At 28.7% G+C, this 20,308-nt stretch overlaps 2 protein-coding genes across 4 annotated transcripts in view; both read right to left on the bottom strand.

The window, feature by feature from the left end:
- Positions 1-3,599: 3,599 nt before the first annotated feature.
- On the bottom strand, positions 3,600-10,762 carry LOC105194304 (DNA damage-regulated autophagy modulator protein 1). Its single transcript, XM_026132194.2, has 7 exons — positions 10,638-10,762; positions 9,716-9,808; positions 8,663-8,784; positions 8,096-8,322; positions 7,494-7,632; positions 7,055-7,212; positions 3,600-4,756 (listed from the first exon to the last, which is right to left on the bottom strand). The coding sequence occupies exons 2-7, from the start codon at positions 9,784-9,786 to the stop codon at positions 4,685-4,687; spliced, it is 789 nt and encodes a 262-aa protein (XP_025987979.1). The 5' UTR covers positions 9,787-9,808; positions 10,638-10,762; the 3' UTR covers positions 3,600-4,684.
- A 1,752-nt stretch (positions 10,763-12,514) lies between these two features.
- LOC105194341 overlaps positions 12,515-20,308 on the bottom strand; it is a 73,548-nt gene continuing 65,754 nt past the window's right edge. For all 3 annotated transcript variants that reach the window (XM_026132209.2, XM_039447716.1, XM_039447714.1), the window contains exons 4-8: positions 19,641-19,917; positions 18,985-19,228; positions 16,387-16,524; positions 15,552-15,848; positions 12,515-15,295 (exon numbers count right to left, since the gene is read on the bottom strand). In XM_026132209.2, coding sequence (XP_025987994.2) covers positions 14,907-15,295; positions 15,552-15,848; positions 16,387-16,524; positions 18,985-19,228; positions 19,641-19,917 — 1,345 coding nt within the window. In that variant the 3' untranslated portion in view covers positions 12,515-14,906. The remainder of the gene's footprint in view (positions 15,296-15,551; positions 15,849-16,386; positions 16,525-18,984; positions 19,229-19,640; positions 19,918-20,308) is intronic.

Raw genomic sequence — 20,308 nt, 5'->3', positions numbered from 1 at the left:
TTAACATGGACACCGTTTCGTGTAATAAACTTCGATTTCAAAAGATATTTTTAATACCTAGAAATTATTCACTCTAAAAGATGTTTTCAAACAGACCTTTATGATAAATCATTGATAATTATTCGGCACGTAGGTTTAATAAGTGAGTGTACGTGAGTGAGTACGTGAGTGAGTACGAGAGTGTATACAACGCGACGTAAACAATCTTCTTTCACGGTCAGCGGCAAAGTGAACGACCCCGCACTAGCGTATGTGCGTATATACCTGCCGCGACCGTTCGGCTGTACCCGCCGGCGCTCGGCAACCGTCGCCGCCGAGCGCCGAGCCGTCTCCGCTCTCCGCCGCTACCGCCGCCATCAAACAAGCGTAGTGCGTAGTAGTAGTACGGTATACTCTCAGCTGTGGGCGCCATGCGCCGCCATACCTTTAACTGCTTTGTCGCGTCAGACCGGTTAAACAATCATGCCGTACGTACTTCTCGTGTTTCGGGAGTGAATTGTGCGCGGATACAATCACGGGTGCTACGTGTGGTTCCGTTCATCGCGACACGTAAGTGTGATACGTAACAATGTCGTACGGAAACGTCGTATTCTCTCATCTTGTGCGGGCATCGTGTGTTCGGTCGCATTAGTCGAAGCCAAGTTTTCATGCATGCGCATTTTCCCTCGAGCAGATACCTTGCTTACGTCGAGTACTTTATTTTCAAACGGAAGTGTGTTATTTTGTTGTATCTATACGGGCATTCATTTAGTCGGTTCTCGGTCTCGGGCTACGAGACACGACACGATGTGTTGTGACGTCTCGCGCCGGCTCGTCGCCACATTTCTTTACGCTCGTAACGTTCGCGAGTGTTGTTTGTCCTTGTGTAATATTCGATAACAACAAGGATGAGATAATTCCAAGAGCGTTGCGAACGTAAAGTGAATTACGTGTCCTTCGTCAACGGATGCTCGTTCCGTGTTTCTCGTGTGCTTCGAACTCTTGTCGTCTCTGCCTAAAAACTATAACCTAGAAAAATGCAAAATGACGCAGTCGACGAGAAGAAAATCCGGGATATTAGGCGTCGGCGGAACAACCACAAGTAAATAATTGTTTATTTATTGGTTGCTGTATTAATAATTGTTCATCTAAGCAATGATTGCGTTGCACATTCCGTATTTGCATCAAATATTTTAAAATTTACACGTATGAAAAATTTTAAGAGAAGATGTAGACTTTCTGTGAGTATTTCTAAAAAATGTTCTAATTCGTATAAGAATTATGAAAAACATTTTTACCAGGGTATCATTTTCCAATATCCATTGCCATGGCTATCCCGATGAAGATTTTTCTCATAATTCTTATACGAATCAAACATTCTTTAGAAATATTTAGAAATACTCACAGATATACTCTACATCTTCTCTTAGAATTTTCTGTACATGTGAATTTTGAAATATTCTAAGAATTCTCATCCCATAAGTTCTAAAAAATACTTTGAACTTTTTTAGATGATGTTTTCGAATGCAGCTCATGCAATATTAATTCTCCGAGAACACCAGGTTGGTTTTCCCTGATTTTCTGGACACAAGGGTCGTTGGCTGATAGTGGTTTAGGTTCTAAAAAAAAATCTGAACAAATTCTAGTACTCTCTTTGAACATTCCAGAATATGAGTTTGCAACTTTTACCTGTCATTATATGAAATATAAGAAAATACGTTACTTAATAAGTAAGTTGTCACTATCAACAACTTTTTTTGGAAAGAGCAGCTAATTCTTTCCATTAATTGTGTAACGATAATTCGAAATTGAAAATTTGCTGGAGTCTTCAAATCCTACTTGGTACCTTCAGAGGGTTAAAAATTTATAGTCTATATTATACTAAACTTTTTCAGTACTAGCAGTGTATATCAGATCACGTATGATATACATTAAATATTCCATGATGAAAATATTTAATGAAATATTCATAATGTATTAATGTATTGGTATACTTAAATTGTAACAATTTGTAAACTAGTAGCTTCTTAGATTATTAAAGAAAATTATATTTTTATATATTTATTAAATTTTATGTTATGAATTTATGATTATTTAAAAGAAGATTTCTGTGATAAAATTTAATTTTTTTTATTAAATATTGTTTAACGGAGAAATAAAAAATTAAATGTGCGTAATAATTGTCTTTTGAATGTTGATTGCTTTGATCATTATTAACTTGTATATATTTGTATGTTACAGATTAATGCAGCTTCAACTTCGCTGTTGCTCATCAGTGTTGGTAAGTCTGATACTATTTTGTAAGCTTGTTCTTTTTCCACATTTAGTACTGAACTTCTTGCATTGTTTATCTTTTTTCTTTTTCTTTATATTAATTTAAAAAAAAGAAACGTAAATCTGCGTTGGAAAAAGAACAAATCTTTTATTTTAAAAAGCAATAAAAGATCTATAAATATATTATATTTTTATTGCGGAATTACTCCATTGTCGAAGCACTTTTTGTTTGCGTGAGACGATAGTCGAATATCTTCTTAAATCAAATATATTTTTTAACCCAAAAATATACCAAAAAATAGCTTTAAAAAAATTTTTTTAAGAGAAGAAAACTTAAAAACTTTTTTAAAATTAAGGTTCTCTAAAAACAAATATTAGATTATACAATTAGCTAAATATTATACTTGATTATGCATAGAACACAAAAATATTTTATCCTAAATCCAAAATATTTTTTTAATAAATAGTTTAAATATAAAATTAAATTTAAATAACTTTTCTAAAATATGTATATTAATACTGATTGAAAACAAATATTAGAACAATCAGCCAAGTTTTTGATTACCAAAAAGTATATGCAGCAAAAATTTAATTCCATTGTCTTTCCAAATAACTTTAACGAAATTTAAAATTATTTGGAATGACAATGGAATTAAATGCTGCATATACTTTTTAGTCATCAAAAACTTGGTTAATTGTTTTAATGTTTGTTTTCAAACAGTATTAATATATAATACATGTTTTAGAAAAGTAATTTAGAGTTAATGTTATATTTAAACTGTTTATTAAAAAAATATTTTTGGTTTGGGATAAAATATTTTTACGTTCTATGTCTAATCAAATACTTGGTTGATTGTATGATCTAGTATTTGTTTTTAAACAACTTGAATTTTAAAAATTGTTTTTGTTAGTTTTATTAAAGTTTATTAAAATTTTTTTTAAGAATCTTATTACTCTTTTTAACATATTTTTGATTAAAAAATACATATTTTATTTAAGATTTCAGAAGATTATAATATATGAGACTTTTTTATATATACTTACAATTAGCTTAAATATTTTTTTTTTTTAAGTTTTGTGAAGTTTACTTCATTAAAACTTCATGCTATTTGAATTTTATTTCTTTAAAGTAGTTGTTCAGTGGCTTATAGAGGAAAGGAGGGGGGAGGGGGCTTCGTAATACCATTTTATTTTTTTTATAATAACTCACAATCAGTAAATATTAAAATTCAATGTTATCACATTATACCTTTGAAAAAAAAACTGATAAAGTGTTTTAATAAACTGGTTACTGTATCAGTAACTGATATAGTAATCAGTTTATTGAAACTCTTAAGGGTAGGCCTACGTGAATTAGTAGTATATAAAACGCAAGTATATAAAAAATAGGAATTGCAAAATGAATATGATGAAAAGAGAGATAATAGAAAAATATATGTAAATCTTTCATAAAATCAAAATGTATTTTATTTGTTTAATAAATTTTTACGTGATAATAGAAGGCCTATGCAGTCACAACGGTTCTTAGTGCCGATTAATAATTTTTAATTTTTACAATTTTTAACTCAAAAATTAAAAATTATCAATTGACACCAAGAACCGCTGTAACTGACATATATGTATAGGTTCTATTCTCACATTGTCACTTCATTAATTTGATATAAGGTATTATTGTTTAATAAATATTTTCTAACATTTTTTAATTAGTAAAAGTTGAGAATAGGTATTGAATAAAAAATGGCAGAAATATTTTATCTCTAATTTGATGCATTTTTAGATTGTTGTAAAATATATCTTGCCATTATGAATTTAATCGCACTTTCCTTTGAATCGTCGTAATAATCGCTGTTAAAGCAAAAATTATGACAGTTGAGTTAATTAAGCCGCATAAATCATACGAGTTCTCTTTTTTTGGTCAATCGTTCTCTTTTTTTAGTCTGTTTTCGCGCACTTGCTACTCAATTTTATGTTGTTCGAAATAACGGTTCGATCTTTTGACTTATTTAATGACCTACTTAACACTATATAATTATAAGTTAACACTATACTTTAATTAATATTGCATAAATAATAAGTTGTAGGGAAAAGAAGTTCGCTATACGCTGGATGTTATTTTCTTATTTCTGGCAGTATTATATGTAGTTTTATATCCTTAAATAATATTCTCTTGTGTTTCTTCATAACAGTAGAATGAGCCATTACGAATTTAATCGCGAAGATTCTTATTTATGTCGATTCTTTTAGTTCTTCGTAATAGAATTAATTATTGTTTCTTTTGTATACTCTTTGCATTATATTAGTTCTATCCTTTTAAACTCTTGTTGTTTTGTTGCTTCCCTTACAGTAATCGTCAGATATAGAGTTGGATGTATGGAATTCTAAATATTAGTAGAGTAGAAAAAGTTTTTGAGAGACCAATTTAGGAACAAATTTACGTATCTTGTGTAGTTGTATCCGTTTTGTCTGAAGTTGCCGTGCTCTCAATTTTATCCAAATACATTAGCTAAAACAAAATTATATATAAAATTAATATATTGTTTGTACACTAGGTTCCACCGATGCCTTAACACATGAACTTGTACGCGTGTCAAGGCATATCGATAGTAAATTCGGCGTGTTCCGACTCAAGATATTTTTACATTTCATGCCTGTTATCTGACGATTATACTCAATTAAATTATTAACAACAATTTACCTCTTTTTAGTTTTAGTTAAATTTTTCTTACATTAAAGTATATAATCAATTTTTAAGTCGAAATTAAATGTAATTGGTTTACTTTAAGAAAATTAATAAATATTGATAATAATATAAATGTTATATTGAATTTTAAAATATATATGTATTTTATATGATTTTTAAATGCAATTTAAATGTTATTTAATTTACTTAATACTCTGTAGATGCTTGAATTTTTTAATCGATAGATTTTTCTATAAATTCAAGATAAAAACATTAAACTATTTTTCAATTTATATGATTCCATAAGGTTTTCAATTCATAAATATGAAATTAGACTTGGACCTTAAAATATTACTCTTAGACATTAATAAAAATATTTTTTACATTTACTTTCAATGCAAATTTCGATTTTTAGAAAATGAAAATAACTTTTAAACGTTTTTTCTACTGTGATTTCGTTGATTTACTACCTTGAAAAAACTACATGTGCTGTCTTTGTTCCCAACTTCTACAAAATATAGATATTTTTATCAGATATTTTTGAAAGGTGCGCTACAATAAAAAAAATTAAAATAACATTTTTCTTATTAATTTTCTTAAAAAAATGAGCAGATAAATCGTTTCTACCAGCTCTTTAACGTTTTATTTGTCTATATTCCATATTGTAATGTTTTGCTGATCACAAGTTGAAAGTTAGCGATAACTAAATAACTTTTTAATTTTTATAATTCCACAACATAAGCATTTATTTCATATTTATGAAATAAAAACCTTATGTTATGGAATTATAAAAATTGAAAAAAAATTTAGCTATCATTAACTTTCAACTTGTGATCAGCGAAATATGTCAATATGAATTTTGTAGACAAATAAAATGTTAAAGAGCTGACAGAAATAATTTACCCGCTCATTTTGCGATAAAAATTAACAAAAAATGTTATTATTTTAATTTATTTCATTGTGGCCTACTTTTTGATAAAAATCTGAAAAAATATTTTTTGTAGGAGTTGGGAACAGAGTTTTACATGTAATTTTGTTAAGGTGGTCCATCAACGAAATCAGGGAGAAAAAAATGTTTAAATGTTATTTTCATTCTTTATAATCGAAATTTGCATCAAAAATAAATGTAAAAAATATTTTTATTAATGTCTAAGAGTAATATTATTAAGGTCCAAGTCTAATTTCATATTTATGAATTGAAAACCTTATGTCATGGAATCATAAAAATTGAAAAATAGTTTAACGTTTTTATTTTAAATTTATAGAAAAATCTATTGATTGAAAAATTCAAGCATCTACAGAGTATTAGGTAAATTAAATAACATTTAAATTGCATTTAAAAATCATATAAAATACATATATATTTTAAAATTTAATATAACATTCATATTATTATCAATATTTATTAATTTTCTTAAAGTAAACCAATTACATTTAATTTCAACTTAAAAATTGATTATATACTTTAATGTAAGAAAAATTTAACTAAAACCAAAAAGAGGTAAATTGTTGTTAATAATTTAATTGAGTATAATTGTCAGATGACAGGCATGAAATGTAAAAATATTTTGAGTCGGAACACGCCGAATTTATTATATCGATATGCCTTGACACGCGTACAAGTTCATGTGTTAAGGCATCGGTGGAACCTAGTGTACATGTTATTACTAAATTTGGTATCGATTTTTTTCTTAACGTAAGTAATAAAATTCTAATAATTTTTAAATAAAAAATTTTTAGTTTAATAATATTTTTAAGAATTAAGATTTATTAAAGATTTATTAAATTGAAAGTAACAGAATCTATTTCTTATTCTTATTAATCATATTTAATTTAATTTTTAGTTTAATTTAACTTTTCTTACAAATTAATACATGTTACAAATATTAAAAAAATTTTTACGGTTTGTTAGAATTTTATTAAAGAAAAATTTACCAAAAAATTCGTAAAAATTGATAAAAAAGAAAAAAGAAATTTGCTAGTGAAAAAGAACATTTACAATAATAACATTTATAAATCACAATAAAAAAATTAATTGAAACGTAGATGGTCGATATTTTAATAAAATAAATGTTATTATATGAATAACGATAAAATGTAAGGTACGATAAAAATAAGTACCGTAACAATAGGATCTTCAAAGTTAATCAATCGGAATTCTGGAACGAAAGTAAGAAGAAACGCGCAATAGACGATCGCGAGAATCCATTCGCATATAGCACTTGCGACGTGCCAACCCCAACCACCATCTGCCGGTAGCCACTTCTTGTAATCATTTCCTACGTAACACATTAAATTTTTATTTAAGTATTTAAAATTGTGAAAAATATTTGAGTTATCTTATTTTAATTTTACATTGTACATTCACAAATAAAATTAAAGTTTTGTGTAAATACACGTTTTGCATTTGTGCACAACGGTCGTATATTTAACGTGTACTCATTTTCTATTAGAAAAATAAGTACACGTGAAGAACTGTACTCTAAGAGTAAATGTATACAGATTATAACTACATAAATTATGTATAAATTATAATTTTTTAAATAATATATTTACATACCTTGAAATTCACACATCGAGATATAGCCAGGAACGATCGTAGCAATCGTTAATATCAATGTGAGAGCCGAGAGAATAGCGCGCAAATAAACGACAATTATGCCGTTCATTGCTGGTACCATCTTGTAACTCAGATATGTCTACAAAATTATAATTATTATTTCATTATGGTATATAAAATTATTTCCTTTATGTAAAAGTCATCCACAGTTAGAGTTTATCTATCCTTTTAAAATTAATTGTACTATTAAGTTCGCGTAAAGCGAATGGACCAGAGTAGGCTATCTAAATATACCTTCTATAAATAAAATATAAAAAAAATGAAAAATAAGAAAACATGATAATAAAATAATAGGATAAATAAAATAATAAAATATAGTAGTAAAATAAAAATGAAAAGATTGTGGAGAGGAAATGTGAGGAAGAGACTTTCGAATGTTGAATATTAACAGCTCGAAAGAAAGTCACTTTGACAGAGCTTTAAGATTGAATGTTTATCGGCTCTGTGCCAGAAAATGACTACAATATTGTTAGTAAATTAACATTGTCTCTGGCATCGAAACACATTCGCGATAGAACATAACGATTCGCATCACGGTGTACCTGAAGACAGAAATAGAGAGTGCCGGCAGAGAAGCAAGTCATCGCTCCCACCATATGAGCGGCGATTACGCGGGCTTCTTGAAAATTGGCGAGTATATCAAGACCGAAACAAGCGAGGATACCGCAGCACGTTGTCGCCACGATAAGTCTTTTGTCTACGAGATCGCGGCCTCTCTCTGTCTGCCATTGCAGTACTTGTCGATGCCTGATGTAAACGCAGCATGCGACTGTGTGAAAGATGCAGATTGAATTCTTTTTTTTTTGCGTTTAAGTAAAATTTTTCTAGTCATTTTTGTTTCTTTTTTCTTATTTATCTACTATGCTATTTGCTATATCTATTCTATTTTATCGTTAAACATATTTATTGTTTTCGTGCCTTAGATTTTATTGTTTAAATATTTCGGGTTTCTTTATATATTCGTGTAATCATTAATTCATTTATAGATTTTATTTGCCGACATATTTTTATATAATTTTTATATAATTATTTTTTGACTTAGATTCTCTCTTTAAAATATGAGTAGATAAAACTAATTTAGTTTGTAGTTCTTTGAATTGCGTACATACGCAAAAGAGCCGCGATGTTTAGACATTGTGCGAATATGCAGGATTCCGGTGACAATGTGCCGGTCTCCGATATATAAGGGAATCCCGGCACCACATGATCCCATTGCACTGATATGGTGTATCTGAAACATGAGCCGTTCGTAAACTATAAACACCAGTGGCGTGAGCGAGTATATAAAACGCATCAGGTTTCCTCGACTGGTTGCGAAGTTCTTTTATAATTAGCTCTTGATCGTTAAATAATTCTGCGGTTTGCTACTCGAATAGACATTTAAATAGCAGTTTAAATTATAAATTGATCTTTTCTTATTTTGAATCAATCGATTTACGTACATTTGTAATTTATTTTTTTGTAAGAGGGAAAATATATTAAAGTATATGTCTAATATAATCTTTAAAATTTTTTGAATGGTATGTAAAAAAATTGTGACGTTTAGGCACCAAATGAGAGGGAGGAGGGGCAGGGAAGAGAGAATAGACAAATTTTTATCTTTAAGTATATCTTAATGGCAATCGTTATGCTTTGTCACGGATGTTTCAAGGATGATAATTATTTTAATTTTAAGAAAGAAATTTGTAGCATTTAAAATTATTTCTATAAAGTAGGATAAAATAATATTAAATTTGTATTTAATATTATTTTATCCTACTTTATAAAAATAATTTTAAATGCTACAAATTTCTTCAAAGCAAATTTATTCAATTTGCTTTATATATTTTTAAATATATATCGAGCAAGTTTAGTTTTTCAAGATTTAAAGACTAAATTAAAATAAATATTTTTACTAGCTTTTTTTACAAGTAAAATTGCTTGCTGTTGATAGTGTCTAATTCGGTATAATCACGAATTTTATATGAACAGCCGTCAATACTTTAGCAGTCCGTTCTAAAAAGAAATAATTGATTAAACTTATTGATTGAACTTTTAAAGAGGATATTAAAATTAAGACTTGTTAAAAAAGATTACTAGAAATATTCTTATTTAAGGGAAATGTACACATTGTGACTTTTGTAAATTGATCTACTCCATTGTTTAAAAAAATGCAGACTTACGTAATAACGAATGTTACTGGCATTAAGATGAAGAGACTTAATGGTAGTACGTGCAGTTTCCCATACGCCATTCTCGTTTCGTTGTCCTCGGTGCTAGGAAACACAATTGTTTTTATCTCGCGTTATTATTGTAATATAATTCGATGTATTCTACATTTGCATTTGGATACATTTCTCATCGGATTGATTAAGACCAGTGGCAATATGATATCTTCCGGTGTGGTCGAATGGATTAAACGTGAGAGGAATGATGAAGAGACGCAAGCAGTTGGACTGATTGAAAGAGGGGTTCAAGTGACATGGTTGTGTTCATAAAGAATCCAAATGACCTTATAGGGCCTCAGGGAGAATCCTTCGCATGACTTATAACGTTTGTTTCATAATATTAATGGGTGACATTGAAGATAAAAAATTATATTCTTCCATTGTACCGAAGTTCAAATAAAGGTATACATGTAAATTGAATATAGTGAATACAAATTTTTTATGTTCAAGTAAATATATTTTAACATTTTTTTTATTTAAATAAATATTAGCCAGTATAAAATAATTTATTTTCAAACATTGGAAATATTTTGTTAAATCAAGGAAATGATAAAACGATAATATATTTACTTGAAAAATTTAAAACAATTTTTTGTTTTAATGTATGGAAAGAATAAATAGATTTTATAAATACATCACATTTTTTTCATGGAATTACTACTTGATGTATCGAAAATTTATTACATTGAATCATAATGGTGAAATATTGGAACGATCATTCGATTAAGCTTTTAGCACAAAATTTCTCTTTATAAAAAAATTATCAAAATAAGAGAATTTATTTTAAGAAGACTAGGAAGAAGATGCATAGAAAGGTCGAAAGTTCAGTCCTTTAGTGAACAAATTTTACTATTGTAAAAAGAATATCGAGACTTACCTTGAGGATTTCGCGTAGTCTTACGACTTTTTTTCTAAGAATATGTCGTCACGATTCATGCCACGAGGGCAGTTGATCGTGAGGCGTCTTGCAGCGACTGTCCGTCGTTGGGCTACCTCTTATCGTTCTCACCGTACCAATCACCGCACACACTATTGCGTACTAATTAACATGAGACGCAATATAATATATGGAGGAGAGTTGTCAAATGCTTATAACTTAAGCTATTTTTTTTATTATATTTCGGGTTTTATGCTATTTTAGATGCAAAAAGTTTAAAATTGTAGCTCGACGTTTCAGTTATCTATTATTATATGTTAAATCTTTCAGTATTACCAAATTAATTTGTTATAAGTTTTTTTATAATATGCTGCGAAAGGTATGATTTAGAAATCCAGTCGCCTAAAGCATACCTGTGACCTCTTGAATCGTATTGTCTTCGAAAATATTGAATTTCTTAATTAAAGAAATTAAAAATATAAAGAATTATTAACTAATACTATTTCATTTAAATTTTATTGAAAAAGTGATCAAAGATTGAATAAATAATAACATTGAAAAGATAAGCACAACGAAACAAAACTGGTTTGATTTTATTTTGTAATCGACATATTTTCATTCATAGCAATTATTAGTTTTACTATTATCATTTATCAATTCTACATTAGTATCATTTGTATTATAGTAAAATTTAAAGTGTGAGATAGATATGAGACAGGAAACTTGATAGAATTTATAAAAGTATCAATTTAATTTTTACAATAAATGTAAATAGATATATACAATAAATGTAAAATATTTTATAACAAGCCTTTTGTGAAAATATAACAATATAAAATAGAATTACAGAATTACGTTATTATCAGCTATATAAATTCACGAAAAATTTACATCAGATATACCGGATTTTCTAAAATGCTCATAACATGCACGAAATGAGATAAAACTTAAATTTTTGTTTATTATTTTTTTATTTTTTATTTTTGCCACTAAATGTTTATATGAAGTAAAAATGTAAAGTATTAAAGACATACGTTTTAGGAGATTGATATGCATTTAGCAACTCTCCCTTAAAATATGTGCGCTTGAGTGATACTTGTATTTATTTCTTAATATCTTTTTAATAATATTTAGAATATTCTATAACAAATAGAAAATAATGATTAATTATATTTTTGTTAAAATTAAAACGAGATAATAATTTAGACAAAATTATTTAATTATAAGTTATTAAACAAAAGAAAAAATTATTTTATAATTTAGTTATTCTGATGAAATTAATATTCAATTATTAATTGTTAAACTTCTAGATACTAGTCATATAAAGATAGATTTCTAAAAAAACAAACAAAATATATATAAAGTATAAAAATTATTTAAAAATTTTTAAAATTTTATAATTAATATAGAAACTTATTATTGTTTTTATTGTATTTTATAATATTATTTTGTAACTTGCTGAATTTTTTTGGTGTTAAGCATAAACTATATTTTTATTTTTAAAGAAGTATTTCAAAATCTTCGTTTTATAGAGAGAGAATTAGTCCCTGATCAGTAGGTGATTTAAAGATATAATTCTTTGGTCGTCACTAAATTAAACTTAACGAATTGCGCGCGATGTAATACACGCCTCGTTTGAAACTAGTAGGTGGACTAGGAATTCGTAATTAACGCACCGGTATCGATATCGCATTCATTGAAATGGTAATGGAACCGTTTGGTCGTGCTGTTTCGATCCAATTTCAGATTGCGTCCAACGTGCTACGGCTATTTCATGCTAATAAAACGTAACATTTAAAATTAACAGACTTTTCGTAGAGGGATGAAGAAAATTAGTATTTAGGATGTGAAGGAATAAAATAATGCGCGTACAAGAATTACGTATTTGAATCACATTTTTATATCAACAACATTACGACAATACAATATGTTCCGCAATTTTTATTCGATGTTGTTTTTATCGCTAGAATATATTTAGCGATTTGCTTTTCACTATAGACAAATTTGACATTAATTATTTTTATTGGTTACTCTGTACAGTGTTTTTTTTTTTTTTTTTATAAACTGAATTCTCAGAAAAAATTAGTTCAATTCATTCTTGATTTAACAACTTATATGTAGAAATTATAAAAGAAATAATTATATTGTATTATTCTTATTTTTATCTTAATTTTTTCATTGCACTGTTCAGAATATTTTTTTAAATGAGTTTCCTCATTGGCAGTTCAATATCCATTGGCAGTTTGAGAGCGAGAAAAAGATATTTATAGTTCAAACTAGATAGAAAATTTATTGTTCGACGAATTTTACGCTGTCTTTTAAAGGGCGTCAATTTTCTTACGTTGTTAATTTTTATATTAATTGAATGAATAATTATAAAAAACGCACATTTTATAAATAAGCATATTTTAAATATTCATTATTTTTAGTGCTTAAACAAATATGCTTTTCTCAATTAAATGGTTAATACTTGCGACATTTGTGAAATTTATACTGATGCCTTATCCTTATTATTTAATTAATATACGCAATCTTTCCATCTGTATATTCGGTAAAGTTGTGTATCATTATTTCAACAAGAGAATAATTTATCTTTTTTGCATATTTATCAGTAAAAGATGCGATTGTTTGCATAGACATTGTAACAATCTATGCCAACGTTTGTATACTAAAAATTATGTAAGTGTATATACATGGCAACAATGTCGATTATTTACATACTAATATAAATAGTTTGAGAAATAAATAAATGCGTATATAACAATCTGGCAGTCAAGCGTCACATCTCGTTGTGAGAATAGGATTCCAGAAAAGAGAAAAGATCGTGAACAGTATATACGTATACATATATGCACTTTATATTTTCACGACGCATTTTGTCTCAAACGCGATCAGACTAGGTTTCAAATCTTAAACTAACGTGTCTACATATATTTCTTTCATAAATTTGCACAGTCAGTTCTTATTTATTTTTACAATCGTAGTCGAAGGTTTATATTTTGATTATTGATTTATAAAAATCAATAATTAAGATTTAAATGATATAATAAGATGCCTGATAAAATAGAGTTATTTTTTTATTGGATTTTTTATATTAAATAAATTAAATTAGATAAAATAAATTTTTAGAGAAATAAATAAAAAAATTAGTTAAGTTAAAATGCAAAATTGAAAATTATCAAATTCTCAATCAATTATTCGAATGATTTAGAAGGCTGAAGTTATTTAGCCACGCTACGATTGCATTTTCAGCTGCCTTATCAATCGATAGCAATTATTGTAAATCGCAATATTTGTACCAAAAGTGAGCTTACCACTTCATCTGTGTAATTAGTAGACTTTTTATTTTTTAAAGGCATAATGCCATTGATAAATTAACTTAGTAATAACGACAGATTATTTTTTATCTCGGATAAAATAAAGTGACATATATAAAGAAATACGCCGACGCAAATCAAAATTGTTTTTTTTTGTGGACGGAGCGTTTCCGTGGTTTTAAGTCAAAAGTCGATGTTATTGTCTATATTTTGTATCGCAAATTAAATCATCCGTGTTATCAAATTGTGTTTTCAGCGAACTGTAACTGTATTTTTAAATCGTACAAATCAGCGTGTCACTGTCTATTATTTGTAACATAACTTTTACGAGTGTTTAAATAGATAGACGTATAAACAACTGAGAGCATAAGTTTAACTTACAATTAAGTATTACATGGGCGGAATAATTCAGTCAGTGTTTCGTATCTCGCTGATCTTTCTTCAATTGTCTATAATTTTTCTCTTTAATTATTCTGCAAGTTAAATAGTGGGTATGCGTGTCTAACTAAAAAATTTGACATTTAATAAATCTGACATATAATTGCGTTTTGATTTCACCTTTTTTAAACGCCAGTAAACATCTTACTTTTCTAAACATCCGATAAAAATTTAATATTGGACGTGGATTTTTTTCAACCTTATACTTGGCAATGTAAAGGTACGTTTTTGTTTGCATTGTTTAAAATTGTAATATTTTGTGTTTATAATTGAAATGCATTTTTAAGTTTTTATGTTCTGTTAAAATTGTATGCATGTTTTTTTATTTCACAATGAATTGTGTTAATTTTAATTTTATATTGTATTTAAGAAAAATTATATAAAAGATGTACTAAAAATTTTGTATTTTGCATATATATATTTTTTTCTTTTGTTAACTTTTTTACTTGCATATATATACTTTTTCAATCTGCCAAGTTTAGGGTTAAGGATATTCTATTATCCGTATTCAGAATTATGCACTGGCTTCGTCGATAACGGTGATCATTCTAGTGTTAGCGTTGGGTGGTACATTCGTGAAACGCCATTTCGATTTAACTTCGTCTTCATTAGTTGCCGATTGCATTCCACTGGTTTGGCCACAATTGGCTTGACTTGTCTTGGATCGCCCTAGGGACCATCTGCGTCCTCGACGATCCATAATAATCGGCATCTCAGCAATCAGGTTGTTTTCAAATTCCGAGAGCATAAGATAGTTTTCGACCTTATTGCATGAAGTTATACAATCACCTATGTAATCAAAGTCCTCCAGTAAATTGTCAGGTAAATCCATGTCAGCGATACCTTCCTCTGAGATGCACGTGAGTTCCGGTTTATCTGTTCCTAAGGCGTCTATCCCTTCACCTAGAACAATAATCAATAATCGGTATTGAGTACTTTGTGCATTTCTAATATCATTATTACACAAAATTGATTTTGTATTTTATTACATGTATACCTTCTACATACGTATATTAAAAATAGTAAAAGAAATAAAATCGAAACCCAAAGCGTGACAATTAGAGCTTGAAATTAGAATTGATAAAATTAGGATTTTTCCATCTGCTCTTTCTCTCTATCATCAAAAATGGTAAAAAAAGTATAAGAATGAAAAATATACCTTGTGCTGGAGCAATATCGGCTCCCAAAACGACTGCCGCAGCCGTCGCTCCGGCCGCTCCAGCAGCGGCCACGTGAGGTCCTTCATTCTTGGGTTCCTGACTGAACGACATTCTTCGTCGTTGAGGACAACTGTCCGAGGAACACGCGTGTTTTGTACCATTAGCTCTAGTGTGTTTATGTCGCGATAAATTTCTTCTATGCAAATCGATGAAGAAAAGCGTAAAACTGCCAACCAGGACACACGTCGAGCTAAAATAGTAGCCAGCCTTACCGCCGCAACCCACATTTATGTATCCTACAAAATATGCGTGCTGTGAAATACTTGAATCACGTTTTAAGGTGCTTATTTAGCAGTAGAATTCAATATACACTGTTAAATTTAAAGTACATTAAATTTAATATATTTATAACTGAAAAGTTTGCGCATGAAATTTAGTACACTTTTGACAATATTAAATGTTTTTAATGTACCTGCTCTTGAAATTTGTTTCCGTTACGTTATATTAAATTTTGTCTATTTTTAATAGTATATGTTTGCAAAATAAGCTTTATTTTTTGAAAATTTTGTTACAAATGAAATATTTCATCAATGTGATCGAATGAGACGATATAAATGATTTATTTTCATATCATAATACTTATGTTTGTTTGGCATAATTACTCAAAAAAGAAATATTAAGTTTTTTCAAAAATATTAAAACATTTTACTCTGTCTATTTTTAAATACTTAAAAATGTTTTGGTTTTAAACAGGCTTTAAAACACTTTTAGATTTGAAAACTTAAAACGAAATACTTCTAAGTGATATGGTATGTTAGTGTTTTGTTTTATTACCTGATATTGGTACTCCGATTGCAATTGGTATCGCCTGGGAGCACTGAACAAAACCCCACGTTCTGGCAAAGTTTCGTGCTCTCACTCTTTCGTATGTATACATCTTCAGACTGTAATGATAGCCGCCGCAGAAGATGCCTACAGGAAAATCGATGTTTTTTTATTGCTCGTTTTATTGTAACGTGGTGTCAAAATGCTTTGTCGTGGGAGATGGAAAAGAAAAACCAGATTACTTGCGCTACTAAATCCCCATTATTTCTTTTTTGTTATGGTGACTTGGGGAGTTTCGGCGCTGAATCGAGTTTTCATAAACTTTTTTATTTCGGAAAAAGACAAAATATTTGGAAAATTTAGAACTACCTTTGTAATTCTATTTATTACATTATTCACACACATATCCATGTATATTATAGTATTATATTAAAAACAATATGCCCAATATGTATCAAAATTTACGTAACAATTTTCATCTTTAATATAATATTTTTATTATTAATATGTCTTCTATTAAAATTAGAGTTTGTTAGAGTGTAATGTATAGAGTTTATTATTCAACAGAGCAATAATAAACGAGATTGTGTGTGTGTGAAGCTGCCATACCATTTGGTGGAAACTCACTAAACATTAACAGTTCTGGGTTTATTTCTAATAGTTCTACAGTTCTTGATAGATAAAACAAATAGATCTGGCCTTTAAAGCGAAAAAAACGCATAGGACAAAGTGAGACGCCAGCCTCAGTTTGTCCTGCGTCATTTTACAGACACAATTCTTGTAGGATTTTAAAAGATCTATAGTTGTAGATGAGTTTTAGAAAGAGTTCTAGCGTTTAACATAGTTTATTTAATTTAAAAAAGAATTATTATAAAATATTTATTATATAATATTACATAATAGAGTTCCGTGTACAAAAAAATATTTTTCTTCCAGTTCTGAAAGTATTTAAACGTCTTCCAAAGAGTTCCGGTCGATTCAATTATTTATTAATTAGAAAAAAATTGTTATCTTCCGCGAAAGTCGTATATTCGCGCATATGGATGAGACGCTGGAGTATATTCGAGAGTTCTGTGTACTAAAAAATATTTTTCCTACAGTTTTCAACATATTAAAGCGCCTACCGAAGAGTTGCGGTTGGTACCGATATTAGTTAATGAAGCAAAAAATTAATAACTTCCGGAAACGCCGATTTTTCGCATATGTAGGTGAGATGCTGGTCTTTTTTGAAGAATTTTGTGTACGAAAAAATATTTTTTCTACTGTTCTCAACATATTAAAGCGCCTTCCGAAAAGTTGCGGTCGATTCCGATATTAGTTAATCGACAAAAAATTAATAACTTCCGAAAAAGCCGATTTTTCGCATATATAGGTGAGATGCTGGTCTTTTTTGAAGAGTTCTGTGTACGAAAAAATATTTTTCTTAGTGTTCTCAACATATTAAAGCGCCTTCCGAAGAGTTGCGGTCGATTCCGATATTAGTTAATCGACAAAAAATTAATAACTTCCGAAAAAGCCGATTTTTCGCATATATAGGTGAGATGCTGGTCTTTTTTGAAGAGTTCTGTGTACGAAAAAATATTTTTCCTACTGTTCTCAACATATTAAAGCGCCTTCCGAAGAGTTGCGGTCGATTCCGATATTAGTCAATGAACCAAAAAATTAATAATTTCCAAAAAACCGATTTTCCGCATATATAGATGAGATGCTGTTTTTTTCGAGGAGTTCTGTATACGAGAAAATATTTTTCCTGTAGTTTTGAATGTAACCAAGGTCCTTTCAAAAAATTTCGGTCGATTCAATTATTTATTAATTAAAAAAAATAATTATCTACCGTGAAAGTCGTATATTCGTATATTTAAAAAATTTTTTAAATATAACAAAAAAATTAAAAAACAAAAAACAATATAAAAAAAATAAAGCAAAAAAAAGGTACCATAATCTTATTGACCTATTCTAATTTGCCAGTATACATATAACAATAAATGCGGCAATATCAAGAAATAAAAATTATTTAACAAATAATCAATAATGCTGCCGAACTCTATGGAATATTGTTAAAAAAGTTCAGATCTACAGGAAAAATGTTTTTTTATGCACAAAACTAAACAACCGATCAGCGTCCCATATACGCGAATATACGTCTTTCGCGGAAGATAACAATTTTTTTTCTAATTAATAAATATTTGAATCGATCAAAACTCTTCGGAAGGCGTTTAAATACGTTCAGAACTGGAGGAAATATATTTTTTTGTACACAAAACTTTATTATGTAATATTATATAATAAATATTTTTTAATAACTCTTTCTTTTAAATTAAATAAACTATGTGAAACGCTAGAACTCTTTCTAGAACTCATCTAGAACTGTAGATCTTTTAAAATCCTACAAGAATTGGGTCTGGAAAATGACGCAGGACAAATTGAGTTGCTGCGTAAACCTGGCATCTCACTTTGTCCTATGCGTTTTTTTCGCTTTAAAAGCCAGAACTATTTGTTTTATCTATCAGGAACTGTAGAACTATTGAAAATAAACCCAGAACTGTCAATGTTTAGTGAGTTTCCACTAAATGATATGCTAGCTCCACACACACAATGAGATTTTACCGTAAATCCACGCGAACATGACGTATCCGTGATAACTTCCTTGAACAGCGGTAAGGGCGAGAATGCAGAGTCCGCACACAAAAACAGCTGCTTGTGTAAGATACTGGCGGGCTATTCTGCATTCAACGCTACGATGAACCACCAGAAGCCCGAAAGCTACACAGCCAAGAGTCCAAGCTAGTCCGAGATAAGTCTGTAGTAGGATGACAGTATCACCGAGACCTTCTTCTTCCGCTTGATGCGCCTGTACAAAAAGAATTCTTTCCGTTCCCAAAATATGCACTATATTTCAATATTTATCATTTTTTGTAACTATAGGTTTTCGTAAAAAATTAAATTAATATATATTGACTTGTGTTCAATATTATAACAAATTACAAATTTCTGTTATCTTGAGTAACTATTTAATATCATTGATAATGCTTTTAAACTATAATCATTATGAAGAAACAATACTTTACTTATTAAATTTTATTTAGAAGATCTAGTTCACACGATTTGAACGGAATTTGTATATTAGTTTGAAGGCTTTAAAATACTCTTTATGCCAATAATGTGAGCAAACCTGCTCAAGGTGATTCATTATGGAATAAAACAAAAACGGAGAATGTAGATAGAGTGATGTTACTGTTTTCAAATTCATTTGTCATAGTTACCAGATAAAATATCGGCGTATTGATTCCGAATGCCGAAATACCGGTAGATACCAGAAGAATCCTAACTGTTTTACTTTTCAAAGTGCTAAAATCGAAAAACGCTGGTTTATCGGAGGCTTTGTTCTTGTCTTTTATTTTGCGCTTTTGATTCTTTAAGTGTAAGATTGCTCTTCGTTGGGGATGATATAGAGAAGCGCTACGGTAAAAAGTACCGAGAATAAAGGTGAGAAAGACCACCCCCGTCACAGCTTGAAGACCAAGCCGCCATCCAATTTTACTGCAATAAAAGAATGCTTATTTTAACTTTAATTGATTTTTTGATGACATTACAATTACTATACGGTTTCTGTGGTGATTAATAAGAGGAAAACTTGCGTAGATTCGTATTTGTAAAATAATGTTAATATAACTGTATATTCTTGTGTTTTTTAGATTAAGTATTTTAGGTAGTATTTTATTGTTTTCAATTTTTCAAAATTACTTAATAATTCTTTTAAATTATATTTCTAGTTAGAAACTAGTCAATTATTGTTTTATTTAACATTTATTAATAATTTAATTTTTCTTGTTAACAATAATTAAGAATTCTTTTACAAATAACATTTCACTATTAATTAGCGCAATAAATTTTGTGCTCTTCCCAATTTCGTTCGTTTGCTCGTGTCGTT

The sequence above is a fragment of the Solenopsis invicta genome, chromosome 1, assembly GCF_016802725.1.
Source record: "Solenopsis invicta isolate M01_SB chromosome 1, UNIL_Sinv_3.0, whole genome shotgun sequence".
In the NCBI taxonomy this organism is placed as follows: domain Eukaryota; kingdom Metazoa; phylum Arthropoda; class Insecta; order Hymenoptera; family Formicidae; genus Solenopsis; species Solenopsis invicta.
The sequence above is the reverse complement of the archived record's forward strand: the minus strand, read 5'-3'. Positions and strand labels throughout refer to the sequence as shown.